The sequence below is a fragment of the Pinus tabuliformis genome, chromosome 6, assembly GCF_031772625.1.
Source record: "Pinus tabuliformis cultivar Carrire ecotype Pingquan chromosome 6, CPIR1, whole genome shotgun sequence".
Lineage (NCBI taxonomy): Eukaryota > Viridiplantae > Streptophyta > Pinopsida > Pinales > Pinaceae > Pinus > Pinus tabuliformis.
In genome coordinates this window covers 1702095190-1702116383 of record NC_142292.1, presented here as the reverse complement: position 1 = coordinate 1702116383, position 21194 = coordinate 1702095190, and the positions used below count along the sequence as shown (strand labels likewise).

Here is a 21194-nt window from a genome sequence, read left to right as displayed (position 1 = left end):
AGCACAGACCTAGCCCATTCTTTCCGCTAATTCCCCCCATTAATCCATGCCCAAAAGTGTCTACGATAAGCAAATTACAGTACTCAATTACCCAATGACAAAGCATACCTTTAGGTACGAGAGGCCCACTTTCAAACATACAATCATGGCAGATGGGTGAAGGGCCACATGGTTGGCTCAGGTGGCGAAGAATTGTCACAACGAGCTATTTGGTGACTGCAGGGGGGGTTGCTCGCTGCCGACTTAGGACCATCTTGGAGAAAAATTTACTCCTAGGGATATCACCCACAAAATGGTGGGTAACAAAGCCCACAAGGCCACTTGTGGAGCTCCTTCCTCCAAACCCTCGATCCTCAAGGCTTGGAGTACCAAGCTACAAAAATCAACACTCCCTCTTAGCGAGGGAGGTACTTCCAAGACTAGAAAGTAACCATCATCATCTGGTAACACTAGCCCGTCTGGCATCCATCACTGCAGCATGCTTTGTAGAATGAACTTAGCAACCTCAGTAGTGCCTCTACCTCATCACATATGAACTTGAAGATGCCAAACCTCCACAGGGCTGCTCCCTCTAAGCCTACATGATCTCCACTGGCTCAGTCCTGCAAGCACTCATCCTCCTGGATCAAAATACCACATGTGCAAATCCCTCCAATCTTGAATATGCAACATCACGATCAGATGAAGACTCTAGTCTGCCAATATCCAGTCCATCACATGAACTCAATCAACCTGGTCTCGTCCAAGCCAAAAAAAACCTCGAGTTGTCCCAACCATCCATGGCAAGTCAAAGGAATTCCACGATCAACAACTTGCCCTAAAACAACCTGTTGTTCACCATACTCACCACCAATCCACCAGAACTCCCAACCAATCTCGTTGCCAAGCCAGTCAAGACCACATCTCCATGTCTTTAGCTGAACCCTCTACTCCATGACCTAGACACCCATAACTCCCTCTGAGTTGCTTCGCTGTGCACACTTTCATTCACTGTCCCTCAAAGTAGCTCAAATACGCTCTAATACCATGTTTTTTTCCACGATCTTGGAGTCTAGGATAAAATCTTAAATCATTGACGCTACCAAACCAAAGATCGCAACGAAACTACTTTACACAGCGGAATATAAACAGCAATAAATCTACTAGTGCACAAAATATAGACAACTTTTTACAAATTTGTACCATAACACAACTTCGTTTTATTAATCCAACTAAATAATACAACATTCTAGGGCTCCCGTACCAAGGATAATGGCCCTCATACATCCACAAGTACAAGAATATAAAACTAGGGCTTGGTGTCAATCCATCGACAACCAATCTACCCTCAACAAGATACTATGACCATTTGGCTGTCACATGCTCTCTCAACTCCTCTTGGTCGTATCCTATACCTGCTCGGTCCTTTGGCTCCTGATCTGCAGCTCCTGCCTCTATCAATGCTCTAAAGTCCATCTGGTCACTGAACCTCGGTTATCCAATCTGCTCACTCGTTGTGCCTTAGTTGCTCCTCAACTCTCAATATGTCCATTGTTTCTCTTCAACTACTCAGGGACTTCAGCCCACTATGGTCTTCCTGCGTTGCTCCAATGAAGACCAACATAGGGCACAGAGGGTTGCCACCTATCACTGCAAGATGTCCATCTCCAACAATGAACACGAGCTAGGAGGACTTCCCATCATCTGCTCTAGATGTCCTTCCCCACACACAGGTCTAGGGCTGCTCAACTGCTCCTCTAGCTAATTAAACCTTGAGCTCAACTTCTGCCACTCTAGCAACCACCTACGTCCATGAAGATGGTGCACACCGGACTCCAAATTAGGCACTATCACATTGTCCTCCAGCAGACCGTAAATGCCCAATCCACATTCACACCTGGTCAACTCTCACGATGCCCTCCAATAGACCACAAGTGACCAATCCTGTTGTAGCATTTGCTCCTAGTTAGGGCATCCTCACACCTAGGAAACCCTTCCCTTGGTTACCAACAGACTTCTCCAAATATGTCCACACTAGGACAATCTATCCTCTAGCATCCACTCATCATCAAGGAGTCATCTACAATGAACTGTCTTTGCCTCCTTGCCTTGGGTTCTGTGCACCTGCAAGTCTAGTTAGGGCATACTTAACAATCCTCAACCACTGCTTCAAATCTATGTAATCTTCTCCCAATGAGCTGCTCTCCTTGTTGTCCAAATCTAGGTACTCAAAACACTTGCCTAGGGCTTGAGGCTCCTCCTCAATGCACCCTAGAGCATCTTTGTACCAACAGCAAGATAAAATGATACACAACTCATGTAAGAATGTCGTTGTTCAAGTTGCATCCTCCCTTCAATACCTGCGGCTCAGTGAGGATACCTTCACAAGGCTTCACGACCCTCCAAATACCCTCCTCACAGTGTTGTACCTACATCAATCTCTTGTTGCCCATACAGAGACATAACATACACAAAACACCCCAAAACTTGCCTCTAAACTATGGTCTTGTGCTCCGAAAAGTCTATTGCCCAATCTAGTCCAGAATTAGCCCTTTTACCTTCCACGCAAGTTGATTCTTGCCTCAGACATTTGTGACCTCCCTTCTTCAACAAAACAACACCCTAAGATAGTCACAAAACCCCAAACTCGGCTGCCTCAGTATTTTGCCTACAAATTTGCCCTTAATGTTGGAATTTCTAAGTCTAACTGTTAGAAATCATTCTTGTACTTTTCTGATTTATTTCTTCCTACTTGTTCTAGTAATTAATAAGTTATTTACCATGTAAATACTGAAAATAAATACAAGTACAATCTCAACACATACAGATCATCAACTAAAGGAAAAACAAGCACACAAGTGTATTTTTGGACTAATGTCCCCGGAAAAACCCAATGCGGGAAAACCAGTGCAGCTATCTAAGGTTTTTATTATTAAGCAATTTCATAATACAATCTGGGTGCCAGAAATGGCTCACCCAACAGAGAATGCCCTCGTCAGTAGTACCTCTCAGTCGAAGACAGATATCAACCCCAATCTGCCCCACGAAATCTCCCAGCGTCAACCTCTAGGGTCTGTGTCAGCCTCTCTGGCCCAGCGTCAGCCTTTCTGGCACAACGTCAGCCTCTTGGGGCTCTGCGTCAACCTCTTCAGGCTCCGCGTCTCCCACGTTGGCCCTCCTCAGGCTTTGCGCAGCTCCTGGCTGCTTCTGCGTGACCTCTAGCTACTTCTACGTGGCCTCTAGCTGGCTTTGCGTCAACCCTCTCCTGGCTTTTGCGCTGATGCTCCCAATACTATATATGCCTCTCTACTACTGCATTCACTGCCCCTCAGCTGCAACTCAAATCACTCCTTTGATTTCCTCAGCAAGCCCCGCCCCAGAAAATTGAATTCTTGATCAACTCGGTGTGTTCTCCAAGTGACTCTCAAACCTCCTCTTATACTTTTCTCGTTGACAAGTCAACGGCCGAGATTAAGTCACTAATTAACGGCTAAGATTAGATATGAATTTTGGAATTCTAACTCAGTTTTATATTAATTCACATTAATATTTTATTTCCCCTAAGTTTAGACTTAGGGACTTCATTAAAAGTATTAATTATTTTAATATCTCCCAAACTGGTTAGATTCTGCCCAAACCATTTTTGGGTATTGGAGATCTCATGTGCTTTAGCCTCTCCACCAATTTTCATGGCTAGAGCACATTCGATGCTACCCTAAATCAACCATAGTCTTAAAATTCGGCCGTTTCGAAACCGAAACGGCCGAGTTGATCTGTTTCATTGCCCTCAGAAGTGACTCGGTAGAAGAAACGGTTCGTTTGGCCGAGTCATCCAACTCGGCCGTTTCCATACTAACTCGGCCGAGTCACACACAGCGGCCCTTAACCCCAGTGAAACAACGATTTAACAATTTTTTAATGATTTTGTAAGGTGTTTGCTGATTGGTTTGGACTCAAATGTGTTTTATGAATAAGTTAAATGTTATTTGGGGTCCATTTCCCCCTCCCAAACCCTATTTAACACACTCAAATGCTCTGTACTATTGATATGCTATTCAAATTTCATGGTAATGTTAAATTCTTAAAGTAAAAGTGACATTCTCCTTAATCTTCATTTTCATCCTTTTACTTAAATTTTTAACATTACCATGAAATGACTCAGTATGTTTGAGAGTGGTTTCAGCCTCATTGGATTTCATATGGAGAAAGTAGAATTTTATATTTCATTCAAAATCCAACAGACTCGTCAGTTTTTCAGGCTTTCAGGATTGGAGGATTGCAATGTTTCCATTGAATTTTGTCATGTATTAGGGTATGGAACTCGTATTTAATCAAGAGCACCAATCCCTCTATGTACCTTGATGTTAGTGACATTGGTTGTCGAACTCTTCTGGGATTCGCTCCCAAACCAGGAGCTTCTGAAAATGTCGATCCCGCTCCCGTTTTCGCTCTCGCTCCCCACTTTCGCTCCTGCTCCCAAGTAACACTAAGCCAGATGATGTCGGCAACTCTAGCAGTAGCCACTAGCCAGTAGTATTGGTCACAAACTTTTGTTGTAGAGGCCATTTATAGCCTCCTTGGTTATGTGTTTTTGTTTTGATCTCTATATCATCATCGTGTATGTATTGGACAATTCACTGGGTGCCATTTTGATATAATGGATATATTCATGAGCCTACTTTGATCATATGTTGTCTTCTATCTATATTCTAATGTTGTGTGTTTGGAAACATGAATGAAAATATTTAAAATTATGTGTTTTTATAAAAATAAATATTTAATGTATTTTTTACAACGACCGAGTCATTGAAATCGAGCCGGCCGAGTCGATACCGAGTCGGAGTCGGAGTCGGAGTCGACCCTTGGCCGAGTCGGAGTCGGAGTCGGAGTTTTAAAACTATGAAATCAACACTCCCTCTTAGCGAGGATTGTGCTCTAGTAATACTCCTCACTGAGCATCACCCTGATCATCTGGCATCGGTCCCTGTTCTAATGCTAGGCCTGCTGCCCAACATCCTCTACACCACTACATCATGTACTGCTACCCATGGCCCTGCCACTACCACTGCTGCATTTGTACGGCAGCTCCCTCTGCATTCGTGTTGTTGCCCATGGCCCTGCCACTGCCACTGTTGCATCTGCACTGCAACCCCTCTCATCATGCTGCATCGTGTTGCCCATAGAACTGCCACTGCTAACTGCTGCACTGCAACTCAGTTACTGAGAAGTAAGTAACCTATCTCCCAACTCTGACATCTCCGTCGGGGTAGAAACACTCCCAATGCTGAAACTCCCTCTGTCACTGACAAGTGCTCCCTCCCTGAACTCTATGTTGTTGCAACAACTTTGTGCATCTCGCATTGCTGCCTCACGCTGTCTTGGGACTCCTACACTGTAGCTCCCTCTGTTGCTCCATCCGCATCCGTCTCTACCGACATCCGCCAGTCCTGCTACTCCTCTTTGGGGCTCTCGTAGCAAGGTATAATCCAAGAGGTTGGGTACCTCGAGGATCCTACCCCTCATCGCCTGTAGTCTGTCTAACTACAACTCGATGTCTCCCCACTTCCTCTCAAGTGGCGCATGAACACTCATGGCACAGTCATCATCTGTCTCCACTTCTTTCTTCGCCCTTGCTGGCGCAGCCTTTGTCTCAAAAGCCTCTCCCTTGCTCTTCTTCCTCGGACATTGGCTCGTATAGTGACCCAGTTCCCCACAGTGGAAGCATTTGACATTGGAGAGGTCCTTCTTCTTTCGTTTCTCCTCCTTTCCCTCAGATGCTTGGGCAGCATCCTCCTCTTCCTCCTTGATTCTGACCCCCTTGTCATTGCTTCCCGTCTTGGTTAGCCTTCTGATCTCTTCTTGACGAAGAGTCGTCCACAGTTCCTCCCAATCTGGAAGGGTCAACCTGCCTAGTATGCTCTGGACAAATACCTCCCAATCCTCTGAGACTGCGTTCAATGCGGTCCTCACCAACATCTCCTCATCCGGCGTGGCCCCTATGGAAGTCAGCTGATCCCAGATCTCCTTCAATCGACCGAGGAAGGTGTCTATCTGTTCTCCCTTCTGCATCTGGTATGACCGCAGCTGATTTTCTAGTAGCATCTTCCTCTGCACGGAAGTATGCTAATACAATTTCATCAAGGCCTCCCACATCGCATTTGTCGTGTCCTTTTCGGCAATATGTGGTACTACATGGTCCTTGACCCCGTCAAGGATGATGCTCTTGGCCCTCGCCATTGCCTCCTCGTACTTTTCGTTCTCAGCCGAGTCAACTGGGATCGCTATCGTGTTCAAGGCGAAGTGCTTGAGACGATTCCTGTCTAGAACGAACAAGATCTTGGCCTTCCAGACTATGAAGTTTGAGGCTCCATCCAGTTTGTCCTGATCTCTTACCCCATTCGCTCCCATTTCGTTGCTCCTCTTTCGACTCTTCCGAGTCTCTCTACTTCCCTCCTGGAAGTTCTCGGTGTCACACCCTCTAAGCCTCGATTTCCCACCTGGAAACCCCTCTGTCAATGTCAAGATGCCCCCACTCTGATCAGTAGTCCAGTTGTACCACTGATCCGGATTTCTTGGCTAGAAATCCTCGGCAACAACTCCCTCCTCCTTGATCTTGCCCTGTTAGGTATTGTTCTAACCACAGTACCCCACCAGCTTCACTCCGCAACTTACCCACAACCTCCTATGCCTCAGCGAACAGAAGGTTAGAGCCTCTAGGCTCTGCGCAATCTCGGCAACAGCAAAATCTGCACCTCCTGGCCACGGGCGTCAATCCTTCCTGACTGAGAAAGATGACCGGGCACTACGTAGGTCAGGTCTGCTCCTCACTGCCACTGCATGATCCTCTTCCCATCCTTGTTGCTTTTCCGCTAGGAACAGCTTCTGTCACTCGGGACAACTATTTTTGTTGCTACTGCTCTGCTCGGCTAATGCCCTCAGTTATCCTATGATCTGCAACCACGCTTTGATACCATGTTGGAAATTCTAAGTCTAACTGTTAGAAATCCTTCCTGTACTTTTCTGATTTATTTCTTCCTACTTGTTTTGTTAATTAACAAGTTATTTACCATGTAAATACTGAAAATAAATACAAGTACAATCTCAACACATACAGATCATCAACTGAAGGAAAAACAAGCACACAAGTGTATTTTTGGACTAATGTCCCCAGAAAAACCCAATGCGGGAAAACCGGTTCAGTTATCTGAAGGTTTTATTATTAAGCAATTTCATAATACAATCTGGGTGCCAAAAATGGCTCACCCAACAGAGAATGCCCTCGGCAGTAGTACCTGTCAGTCGAAGACAGATATCAACCCCAATCTGCCCCGCAAAATCTCCCAGCGTCAACCTCTAGTGTCTGCGTCAGCCTCTCTGGCCCAGCGTCAGCCTTTCTGGCACAACGTCAGCCTCTCGGGGCACAGCGTCAGCCTCGAGAGGCTCTGCATCTCCCGCGCTGGCCCTCCTCAAGCTCTGCGCAGCTCCTGGCTGCCTCTGCATGGCCTCTCGCTGCTTATGCGTGGCCTCTAGCTGGATCTGCGTCAACCCTCTCTCAGCTTTTGCGTTGATGCTTCCGTTACTATCTCTGCGTCTCTGCTACTGCATTCACTGCCCCTCAACTGCAACTCAGCTCACTCCTTCGATTTCCTCAGCAAACCCTGCCCCAGAAAATTGAATTCTTGATCAACTCGATGTGTTCTCCAAGTCACTCTCAAGCCTCCTCTTATACTTTTCTCGTTGACAATTCAACGGTTGAGATTAAGTCCCTAATCAACGGCTAAGATTAGATATGACTTTTGGACCATTCTAACTCAGTTTTATATTAATTCACATTAATATTTTATTTCCCTAAGTTTAGACTTAGGGACTTCATTAAAAATATTAATTATTTTAATATCTCCCCAACTGATTAGATTTTTCCCAAACCATTTTTGGGTATTGGAGATCTCATGTGCTTTAGCCTCCACCAATTTTCGTGGCTAGAGCACATCTGATGCTATCCCAAATCAACACTTAAGCAGGTTCCTAGCTACCTCAGATCTACGGCCTTCTCCACAAAGTAATCTGCACCAAAAAGCAAATAAACTCTCTCCAAAACTCAACTGCCTTGTTGGAAAATCATAAAGGCAGAAATATTTTCTTTATGTTGATAATTACTTGTGATATTCTTATGTTCTTATTAACTTTCTTGTGTTCTTCTATTAACTTAGTTCATCAAGCAATTACCAATAACCATAACACGAAGATCAAAGACACCAAATGTAGGCAAACAGCCAGGGAAAAACCCCTATCTAGGGGAAAACCCAACAACAACTCTTCCTTTAATAGTTTCACGAGATGATTCAAGACTCCTTGACCTAGACATAGAGTTCCTCCAATCATCAAGTCAACCCTTTCCTTCTTTTGCAGATGATAACCTTCCAGCAATATCTTCAACCTAGAACAACAACAGCATAGCAGCAACACTTCGATCTAATAGAAGCAGAAAGTTTGATCTAGTAACAACTTCGACCTTGATGCAGTAACAACTTCGATTTTAGCAGCAACAACTTCGACCTTAGCAGTAGCAACTTCGACCTCGAAGCAGCAGCAGAATTTCAACCTATGTAGCAACAGAACTTCGACCCCAGCAACTACAGAACTTCGACCTCAGCAACTTCGTAGGAAAGAAAGAGAGAGAGAGCCCAAAACTTCAATTTTATTCTTCTCCTGCAATTCTCCTTCTTATCTTGGAACTTCGCACTTTTTCTTGCACTTCTTCTTGTGTATATCGAACTTGTTGAGTATATGAGAAAATGGATCGAACTGCACTTCTATATATAGCCTTCTTGTGGGTCGAAATACTCTCATGTAGGTCGACTTGATCAGGTAAGGGTCAGCTTGGTGTGGAGGTGACAAATGACTTATTTTACTCAATAATAATTCTTTTTACATGATTCAAAAGCCCAAGAATGGTCTCATTAAATGGACAATGACTCTAATGACTTAATATAAAACCTAGAAGTCCTCAATGAGGACTTTGACCTAAAACATGATGACCCAAACATGAAACCCATGCTTTAATAACTCATAATAATAATAATAAATTTCTTTTTCTTTCTTTTGATAAATATATTTCATTATGACTCAAATACAAGTATGAAGACCGAACCTAGTTACATTCTTCAACATGCCTTGTCTCCTTTCTCTTGCCTCAGAACTGCACTAAATCGCAAAGCTAATCTTGATGTTGAATGCACTTAGGATGTCTCAATGAGGCCTATCAAGGTCTCTATTTATATGTTTCATGTGGGGATTGAACAACCCTCCAAAGGGCACCTCTAACACAAGGCCAACTTGCCTTCATGTCCCTCCTTGCCCACCATAACACAAAAAAAATTAATATCTTCACTTGTAGACCTCGAAATTTTATGATTTCCGTTGTGTTGGATTCGTCTCAACGTTCTCTATCATCTCCATCCATCACATGCTGAAATCTCGTCACGGTTTTGGCCCAAACATCAATGGGTGCAAAACCCCAGGCTTGGGTTTCAAGCCCACAAGGCCACTTGTGGAGCTCCTTCCTCTAAACCCTCGATCCTCAAGGCTTGGAGTAACTCCCAAGCTACAAAAATCAACATACAATGCTACTTGGGAGGAGCACATCTCACATTTGACGCATGTGCTAGAGACATTAAAGAAGCAGTAGTTTTTGGCAAATCTCAAGAAGTGTGAGTTTGCACAATAGTCATTGGTGTATTTGGGGTATGTGATAGGTGTAGGAGAGTTGAGATAGGTCCTGCCGAGATGGAGAACATCATGAAATGGTTGGTGTCGATCAACATCATTTCATCAACTAGCAACCAAAGCATCAAAATCATCAAGTGGACTCACAAACCTTTGGCCATTCAAGGCTCCATCAACTTATGCCTTTGTGATAAAAATCACAAGATATGAAAAAAATTCACTAGTTCTATGATTTCTCATGAAAACTTTATTTACACAAGGGAACCTCTTCTTCGGCTCATTATCACTTGTGAGACAATTAGCTCCAACTTGAGGACATTTACCCTTCTTGGGAGCACATGAGAATCTCAAAATCTGCTACATGTACCTACTAGGAACGATCACCAAAACTTAAACAAAAAACACGTGCCAAGATGAATCCTCATTCATATCCCTAACCACCACATCAATGTCCATATATTCCATTACATCAATAATAGCTCAAAAGTGGTATTACAAAAAAGTTATAAACCAACAATGCTAATGACAACATAAAATGAAGTCTAATGTTCATATGTTGAGGTTATTCTTCTTATTCTAATGTTCATAATAAAGAACTTATTTCTCCTATCCTACCCTAATATAGGAGAATAAGCATGCTAAGTGAAATCAAAGAACCAATAAAACCATCTTAGCATGTCATCAATGCCACAAACTCTTCATTCAAAACAATGATACATCAAATATCAAGTGGATCCATGATGGAATCTCCATGAGATGAGGGATGAACTAAAATGTGCTCATGAAGATAGCCAAGGACACCTACATCATGCCAAGTGTTGAAGTTTGTAACTTGAGCAGGTACTTTTGCATAGACCTTGTGTCTAAGCGTGTAGAAGTTGCCCGCATATCACCTTGGAACACTTGCTCTAAGTTGAGCAAGTTATTGATGTAACTTAGCCCTTAGGAAAAAAGCAAATATTAATGTTGGCTTATTGAGCTAAAATAAAACTTATAAAAAGTAAATTATTTACTTTAGTGAACAAGTTTTAATCTTAGTCGTTGATCTCAAGTGAGGCAAGATCTAATCTCAGTTGTCAATCACTTTCAGATTAGGGTTAGGGTTAGGATTAGGGTTTTGGCTCAATGTAAAGTTCTAAAAGCAAGGCTAAGGTGAGGAGAAGACACACAATCGCAACACAAGTTTGAGAGCGGCATCTCAACGAGCGTTTGTTGGGTCCGAAAGAATGTGAAGGGCTAGACATCTAGATCTATGAGAGAGAGCAAATTTGTTGGATCAGATCCAAAGTTTTGTAATTTGCATTTTCTCAAATGGGCCATTATCCCAAGACGGGAGCCCAAGTAAGTTAAGATTTTTTAATAATGAAGAATGGATTTCTTGGGCAGATATCTATTTGTAATTTGTGTGATTTAGATCATAATTTGCTTCCACTAAATTTTGTCTTAAGAACTTAGCCATGTATTTGTTCAATAATTAATCGTTGGAAATTAAACAACGTGTTGGGTTTGGGTAAATTCTAACACGTGGAATGAACACCAAGAAATTAAACAAAAAACATGTGGCAAGATGGATCCACATTCATATCCCTAACCACCACATCAATGTCCATATATTCCATTACATCAATAATAGCAAAAAAGTGGCATTACAAAATAAGCTATAAACCAACAATGCTAATGACAACATAAATTGAAGTCTAATGCTCACATGTTGAGTTTATTCATCTTATTCTAATGTTTATAATAAAGATATTATTTGTCCTACCCTACGCTAATATAGCAGAATAAGCATGCTAAGTGAAATCAAAGAACCAATGGAATCATCTTGCCATGTCATCAATGCCACAAACTCCTCATTTGTGTTTGGTCATCGACCAAAACAATGATACATCAAATATCAAGTGGATCAATGATGGAATCTCCATGAGATGAGGGATGAACTGAAATGTGCTCGCGAAGATGGCCAAGGACACCCACATCATGCCAAGAAGGGCATGCATCATCACAAGACTCCTCTATCCAAGTTTGGACAGGGCTAAGATAAACATCATCGTTGCTGAAAAAGTCAAATAGCAATCCCTCATCATCCCCTATAATATAATCATCACTTCCCCCACGAAACAAAGGCTTAGGGGGTTCTACAAAACTACACAACATGTCATGTCTATCCTGCAAGTATGATCTACATGCAATATCAAGCAATATTCCAGCCTCCCAAAAAAAAAAATTAAACCCGAATCTAGATCTTGAAACCCTCTTTTTAATAGCTGGAAATTTATACAATATAATTCAAAAAGAAATGATTGCTGCCCCAAATAACTTTCAGCATTAAAAATACATTTTTTATCTGAAAAAATTTGCACAAACATGCACCAATATATGAGGAAAAAGATGGCTGAAAATTATCAGCATTTTTACCATCATAAAACTACCCCAAATGCTAGAAAATATATGCAATATACCCAATAGAACATGGCTGTAAATTGCCATGAAAATGCTGCAATAAATCTGTCCTAGATGGCTGAAAGAAATCCGCATAGATATACTCTATATGACACCTAAAATCTGCATTATTAATGGATGCATATGGCTAGATTTTATCACGAATGATTTCTGAATTTGCATCCACTATGTTAGGCTATCCCAAAGACACAAAACCTGCAATTTCTTTATTGAACACATCATTTAGTATAATAGACAAGGTCTCCATAATTTTTTAAACAATCCATGCCCCTTCTATGATAAAAGATGAGTGACTATATCTTCATGAAATGGAGAGGTACATGCATTTGCCATCTTATCATTAATCACGGGTTTGTCTTCATATGGAGGCGGCATGGATGCTTGAATGCTTTCACCAACTAGATCTTCTTCAAATGCTTGATCTTCAATAGAAAGATGAAAAAATTCCCTCATGTACTTGAGGACTTTCTTCATCATTACTTTTGTTTTGTTCTTTGTTCCCAATGACAACATGAGGGAATTTTTCATCAGCAAGTATCTTCTTTGGTAATCACACCATACATCCCATTATATATTCAACATAGGGCATCCATCCCTCATGATGATTAGGGATTCATTGCTTACTATCCAAAACCACCACATTGTTCAAGTGAATATGGTTAGTGGCAAACCATAAACCACCACTTTCAAAGAAAGATAGTTAGTGGTCAACTAGAAAAAACACCTAATGAAGTCAAGACGGTTAGTGGTCAACCAAAAAAAACCACCAAATGAAGTGAAAAAGGTTAGTGGTCAACCAAACAAACAACCAAATGTAGTGAAGATGGTTAATGGTAAACCAACAAAACCACCACACATAGAATTCAAAGCTCCAGTTTGATTCATTTCAACTATGAACTATTGAAAAACAGAAGAATCCAAAGCTCAAGCCTGGATCCCTTCTAACTCTCTGCGCCTCTTTTTACATGCACACTTATGCATCACTATTTTAGGTTCAGCAATACAAAGATTAGTTTCTCAAGAACTTTTACAGATCCATGTCACAATGGCATATTAAGAGCGACAAAACACTATGAACTACTTAACCACCAAACAGAAAAATATGATGCAGCTTTACTCAAAGGACACAACAAAAGATAAAGAATAGATAAAAACTAGGATGCAGCATTGCCCAAAGTTTGATAGCATAAAATGCAGCCCCTTGAAGTTAGAAATTGTTAAATTTTCCTGCAAACCTAGGACCTGGCACTTAATTCCTAGCAGATTACAGATCTACTGATTAATTGCACAGCTAGGTTCATTAACACCATAAATTTAGCGGAAACAAAATATACCAATCTCAATTTCAACAACACAACAAAATCTTTCCAATCAAATCAGTTTCATCATTAAATTGATTCAGAACCTACTTGGGCTCTCGTCCTAGGATAATCTCCCAACTAAAGAAATACATGTACAACACTGGATCTGATCCAGCAAATCAAGCCCTCCTTGGCTGATCTGGATCTCCTTGCTGCCCCCTTCCTCGGACCCAGCATACTTAGAATATCACACTCCTCACTGAGATGCCTTTTTCAATCTTGTGTTGTTGTATAGTATGTCTTCTCCCTCTACTTAGACATGCTTTTATAACTTTACATTGAACTAAATCTCAAACCCTAATCGCCAAAGTGATTGATGGCCGAGATTAAATCTCGCCTAACTTGAGACCAAGGCCTGAAATTAAAATATAATGACTATAGTAAATAGTTTACTTTTTCTCGTGTTTCTTTAGCGCAATAAGCCAACATAACAATTATGTGTTTTTCCTAAGTTAGACTTAGGCTTAGTTACAAATGCAACTTGCTCACACTACAACAAGTTTCCTAAGGAGATCTGTGGATGACTTATTCATGTCTATACACTTACAGTCTTAGGCCTATACAAAAGTACCTGCCTGAGCTACAAAACATCAACACAAATACATTTTTTGAAAAATGATCAATTGGAAAGATTCTAATGCTGGAATGTGTTATATTGGAAAAGTTTCAAATGTTGGCATGTCTCCAGAACAGTCTATTTTTATGTTCATATAATTTTCTCTATTTTCTATTTCCCCCTTTCGGCTAGTATATATAACTATATAAGTTACATATAAAACCTCACAGATTCTAAAATATGTTTCCAACTTTCTATTTCCAAAACTTTAAAAAAGTTAAACACATGTTTTGAGTTGAATCCAAGCAGTTAACAATCATGTCAAAACCAAGAGTGAAAATAAAAATAACAAAAGCAGAGACTTCATCTCTTGGGCTCAAACAATTCATATATGTTTAGATCTTTTTTCCAACAAATCCTCCCTCAATCATCATATTGGACTACAAACCTGAGTCACTATGCTCACAGCTTGTCCTCCCCTTCCAGCTCTCGCTGTACGACCTACACGATGAACATAATCTCGAGGATACCTGCAACCAGAGAAAACATTTCAACATCAATATATGATGATCAAATCAGAAGAAGCACAAGTTCATTGGTTTTCCCATAGTCGCATTTGCATATAGGATGCATGTAAAAATAAAGAATTCAAAAAATAAAAAAACTTGAAATGAAAGTTCAATATGCCATCACTGCACCAACCACACACACCCCTGCACCCACCCACTCCCACACACAAACACCGTGCACTGCAGAGAACATCAAAAAGAAGATGCCCAATTCAGCAACATGTGTCACCTTGGTATATCATAATTGATGACAAGATCAACAGTTGGTATGTCAAGACCACGACTTGCTACATCAGTTGCTAACAGAACCGGAACCTGCCCAGATTTGAAACGCTGAAGAGCAGCAAGCCTTGCAGATTGTGATTTGAGAGAATGCAATGCCACTGCCTCCAAACCAAGTTCATCCAACAATAAACTAAGCAGATGGCAAGTCCTGCATCCACAGAATTAATTGATATGTCATTCCAGCATCTCACTTTTAAGCTCAAATTACTAAAAATTTGAACAGTGACACTAAATCTAATTTCATAATTTCCTTTCATCTCCATTAAATATAGTAGCCGCAACAAAAAAATAATAGATTGTGATTCAATGTAGAATAAGCAGTCACCCACACTATAATCACAATAAGTTGGAAAAATTAAGATAATCTGATCAGGACACCTAACCCATCCAAACATTCATGTAAAGCAATGTTGTGAAAATCGTGATCGGGATTAAATCGGTGCGGGGAACAAATCAGAAAAAATCGGGAAAAAATCGTTTGGTACAAAAATATTCATTTTTTTCAATTTTTTTAATCTACAACATAAAATAAATACATTGACACATAAATATGATTTAAAAACTAATATATAAGATGTTTAATATCATTTCTAGCGCTAAAATCACACATAACACTGAATCATGTCCTGAATAGTAAGTCTTGACTCCTGAGTCCCAACTCACCCTCAAAATATCAACAAAAAATATGATAATGTATCTCATCATGTCATAATGTCATATACAATAAAATGAAAGTCTAATCCTATTGATTTCCTCTGCCCCTCTTGCGAGAAAATGCCACAGCTTTCCCTTTCCCTCTAGATGTAGATGCTGGTGCCTGTGCTGGTGGAGATGGCAGTGGAGTCTGATGTGCTCTAGAAGCTGAAGAACTAGAAGTAGGAGCTATAGGAGGTAGACCACGTCCTCTACTGGTGGCAGGGGTAGCCCGGGCAGGTGGTGTCACCTGGAAACATTACAATCTCCCAATCCTGAAATCCTGAAAAAAGTGATAAGTCTGCTGGATTTTAAATGAAATCTAAAATTCTGCTTTCTCCATATGAAATCCAATGAGGCTGGAACCACTCTCAAACATCCTGAGTCATTTCATGGTCATGTTAAGAATTTAAGTAAAAGGATGAAAATGAAGATTAAGGAGAATGTCACTTTTACTTTACCATGAATAGCATATCCATACTAGGGCCTAGACTTGATCATTAAGTTGCCCCACTCAAAAATTATTTGTTTCTTTCAAAAAAAATTGCATGAAAAAACCCAAAAAAACGTTATAAAACTATGATGTCGCGACCCCCAGCGATTTTTCAAGTTTTTATCACGATTTTTTCGTTTTTATAGCGATTTTTTCATAAAATCATGATTTTTTCAATAAAAATCGGCAAAAAAAAAATCCGGTGATTTTTTCGTTTAATTATCGCGGTTTTATCGGCAGAGAGAAAAAATCGCGATTTTTTCATTTTATCGTGATTTTCACAACACTGATGTAAAGTGCATTCATTTTGTTTCATTGGAGAATTACTTGGAGAGAGTCAAATTGATTCAACTTAGTTTATATCTTAAATCTGCACAGATTTAGAAGCCAGATAACAACTTGGAAAGAGTTGAATGATCAGGTGATGTCAAACTCATAAAGGACAAAGTAATAACCAAATCATCCAACAACAAAACAAGAACCACACAGTTGCAAGTTCTTTCAATATGCTTGTTTTAATTCTTGGCTATCGGATGTGACTCTCTGATCTTATAGAGAAAGTTGTAGAACTGACAATATGAAGATAATAATCAGTTAAAACATGGTCGAAAAACTTCCTAGGCCAAGATAGATGTGTTCTCTAGAAACTATCAAACATGACATGCAAACAGCATCAAGCCATTTTACACAGACAAGGAATAACAGCTCAGTATCAGTAGCGATAAACATCCTTTGGGATGGCATCTCCATCCATAAGCATATATTAACAGTCATTAGTAATTAGCGACTGTTTCATCATAGACTTTCACAATATATCCCCATTTTCAAGTTAGAAAATTTGCTGATGATTAAAGATAAAGGAAACCATAACAAGATCTCAGAATCTCAGAATCACACTCTGAAAGCCATGACAGGCTTCCTTTACTACCATCCTCAACTTTGAAACTTCCACCAGAGCATTTCTGGAAGGACTCAAAAACTGCCTGTCAGTTTCCAGTTGTCTCAAAAGGTGTCAAGAAGCTTCAGCAGAAGTTTCTGCCAGGTTTCAACCACAAAACACTAATTTTACACCTTTTTGCTAGTTTTATTCAAAATACTAACCTAAAGTTAACTCTCAAGGCCTAGCAATGTTTCATTAGTGAAAATACCCTCACCGAAACTCAACAGTGGAAAAAACAAAGATCTTGGATAGAGGATGGTGGATAATTTTCCCTCCTTATTTCCTGTGGCTTCCTCATTTCCCTGGCATATCCCGTCCTTTCTCACCCACATGCCCAAGTTCCAACATGGCAGACGAGATACAAAAACTAAACAATCTCTAGACCTCAAAGCATGACCCACTCACGACAAAGTACTATACCCCAGGTCAAATCGAGTATTGATACTTCCATCACGAGATTCTTTCTCTCTGCCTCAGATGTCAAAAGACACAAGTCACTCTGATGCAAAGCTCCTCCCAAGATCACACAGCTCTCTGGATGACATCCTTGGGCTTTGCATCAGGCCCTTCTCAATGATAGATGGAGAGAGGAATGCCTGTTCTCCCTTCTCTGCCATTACATGTATCTCTTGCTATAATGTTGAGTTAAATCCCTAGGCCTCTTCGGGCATTTTACTCTTGTTTTTCCAAGCTCATACTTCTCTTTCCTTTATTATCCTTTGAATCCCTTTTGTTGTGATAAAAGTTTAACATTTAGAAGTTTTCTAGAGACTCCCATAGTCTTTCGGCCAAAAATTGTACTCTATTCCCATTGACCTATTCCTCGGTTATTTGTGAACAACAACAAAATTATCTTATCTAACCTGAAGTAGGATAAGATTTTGCAGATGAAAATGAAACAAAGAAAAAGGCCAATGAAAGTTGTACAAAATGGTAGGCAAGGATAGCCACCTAGATAGAGAAATATATAACAAAAGACAAACTCTAGATATGATAAGGTAATTTTACTAACGTCTAACAAGTGACCACAAATAGGTCAATGGGACCACTAGGTACATTAAAAACAATAAACAATGGGACCATGCACGCAGCATATATAACCTCTAAGGTCAATTACCTAGAACCTAAAGTCTAAAGTATAAGAAATAACAAGATACAAAACTAGGAATCCCAAAGAAAAAAGGAAAAGAACTCAAAAACCGAGATAAAAGTCTCAAATGGGGATAACTAGAGAAAGTGATCAAGGTCTAGAGAAGCCACCGCCTATTGATGAGGACAATGAGGAGAAGTGTATTATCCTAGGACAATTTTTCTAGGGTTTCTATCAAAATTTCTTTTACTTTTTTTTTCTGGTCAGCAATATTAATGCAAATAAAATTTGCAGCACTGTTCAATAAACCAATGAATGCTTATTTAATCACACATTAATTAAACACAACCAATTTCAATTGTCCACATCAATCTCATTCGGAAATTCAACAGAACCTTATTTATTAATTCAAATGCACATCACAGAGTCAACCCTTTCTGACCAAAAAAAAACTATACTCAAAAATCATCTAATTTCTTCAACTCATTTTTCTGCGCTACCTCGGCTTCAGTTTTTCTGAGTAAAAAAAAAAACTATACCTCAGCTTTAGTTTTTCTGCGCCACTCATTTTGATTGTAGACTGTCTAAAGGGTTGCAATGGCAAGAAAATGAGGTCTCCTACCTCAAAGCTGCATTTCATTCGATGTTGGTCTGTGTACAACTTCTGCCGATTCTGAGTAGCCTATATATTTTTCTTGAGTACCCTGAGAATGTCCTGACTCACCTGTATCCAGTCTTTGGTAAGAGGTGCCCTGTTGTCACCAAAAACTTTGTCGATGAACGATGGTGCATCATATCCATATAGAGTTTTGAAGGGTGTCATCCCAATGGACAAATGGCAGGTGGTGTTGTAACAATGTTCCCCAAGGTATACCACTTAATCCATGCCTTCTGCTGACCTGTCACATAGTTGTGCAGATACTCTTCAATCCACGTATTCACATCTCTGTCCGACCGTCGGTTTGGAAGTGATATCTAGTGCTAGGGGCCAATTTGGTTCCCACTAAACTGAAAAGCTCCTGCCAAAATACGCTCATAAACCTACTATCGTGATTGCTGACTATGTTCTTTGGTAGCCCATGTAGCCTAAAGACCTCTTTGAAGAAAAGTTATGCCACTTGTTTGGCCGAGTAATCAACTGATATGGCAAAGAAGCGTGAGAATTTAATCAACTTGTCTACCACTATGTATATGCAATCCTTTCCTTGCGCTTTGGGTAATCCTATGATGAAGTCCATTGAAATGCTTTCCCATTTCTGTTCTGGAATTGGTGGCGATTGGAGACCTGCAGGATGTGTATGCCCAACCTTATTTTGTTGACATGTCATGCATTCCCTAACGTATTTCATCACATCTTCCTTGAGTCTGTTCCACGAGAACGGTTCCCGAATCTGGTGATATGTCATGAGGAATCCTTAATGCCCTATTGAAGGAATATCATGTGTAACCTTCAAGATTTTTTCCTTAAGTGTAGATTAAATAACCAGATGTTTCCTATCTTTATAATAAATGACTTCATCAATTATTTTGTACCTGTCATCCTAGATGATCTTGTCGATTAGGGTGCAAGCAAACTGGTTCTTGGCATATTCTGTTGAGAAGTGTGCCTTCTAGTCTTCTGCAATTTCCATGAGAGCACATGCAATTGGTTTCCTAGAGAGTGCATCGGCCACAACATTCTTCTTTCCTTTCACGTATTCAATGTCAAAGTCGTAAGCTTGGATTTTGCTTACCCATTTTTGTTGTCGTTCGTTCAAGTCCCTTTGACTCAAGAAATGGCATAGACTGTTGTGGTTTGTCCTGACTACGAATCTATTGCCCACCAGATATTGTTTGAACTTCACCAATACGTGCATGATAGCTAGCATCTCCTTGTCATATATGGAGCAGAGCCTTTCTGAATCTTCCAGTTTTCGGCTTTCGAATGCAATGGGATGGCCCTTTTGAATAAGGACATCCCCTATTCCTTCTCCTGACGCATTGCATTCCAATATGAATGGTTGACCAAAAGTCAGGAAGAGCTAGTACTGGACATGTGCTCATTATTTCTTTTCGCTTGTTGAATGCCTTACAGATTCCCTAGTCCACTTGAATGCTCCCTTTTTGTTTAAGTCCATCAGAGGTGCACTTAACTGGGAGAACCCTTTAACGAAACGTCGGTAGTAGATACATTTCCCGAGGAACCCTCGTAATCCCGTTAGGGTTTTGGGTGTAGGCCAATCCATTATCGCCTGGATCTTCTCCCAATGGACTTGTACCCCCTTTGCGTTGATTATATGTCCCAAATAAAGGATTTCCGTCAATCTAAACTCGCACTTTGACGCCTTGGCATAATGGTATTGTTCCTGCATGATGCTCAAGGCTTGATCCAAATGCCCCAAGTGATCATCTCATGTTTTGTCATAGATGAGAAGGTCAACAAAGAATACCAAAAAAGACTTCCTTAGTTGCTTGTTGAATATATTGTTCATGATTGATTGGAAGGTGACAGGGGCATTAGTTAGACCAAATGGCATGACCAAAATTCAAAGTGTCCGTAGTGACATCTGAACGTTGTTTTTGGCATGTCTTCCTCTCCGACTAATATTTGATGATATCCAAATCGTTAATCGATCTTCAAAAAGTACACTGCCTCATGGAGTTCATCCAACAATATATCGATCCTGAGAATGGGATAACTGTTTTCTATGGTTTTCTTGTTGAGAGCTCAGTAATCAATAGACATTCTCCACTTTCCATCCTTCTTCACCAAAACTACAAATGATGCAAACGAGCTTGAGCTAGGTCTGATATGTCCCATGGCTAACAATTCTTGGATGATTTTTTCTATCTCGTCTTTAAACTTCTTTGGATGTCGGTATGGTGTGGTGATCACAAGCTTAGCTCCATCTTCTAGTTCAAATGTATGCTCAAATCCTCTTTTAGGAGGCAATGCTAGAGGAATGTCACTGAACACAGGGGCGTGCTTGTCCAATATTTGTTGAATATCTACCATGTATTGTGGTTTATCATTGTCAAGGGTCTTTTGGGTCATAACCT

General features: G+C 40.5%; 1 protein-coding gene across 1 annotated transcript in view; it reads right to left on the bottom strand.

Moving 5' to 3' along the window:
- Positions 1–21194, bottom strand: part of RH36 (RNA helicase 36) — a 118447-nt gene that overhangs the window by 47875 nt on the left and 49378 nt on the right. The window contains exons 3-4 of the mRNA XM_089429580.1: positions 14884–15087; positions 14534–14615 (exon numbers count right to left, since the gene is read on the bottom strand). Of these exons, the coding sequence (XP_089285706.1) occupies positions 14534–14615; positions 14884–15087 (286 nt within the window). The remainder of the gene's footprint in view (positions 1–14533; positions 14616–14883; positions 15088–21194) is intronic.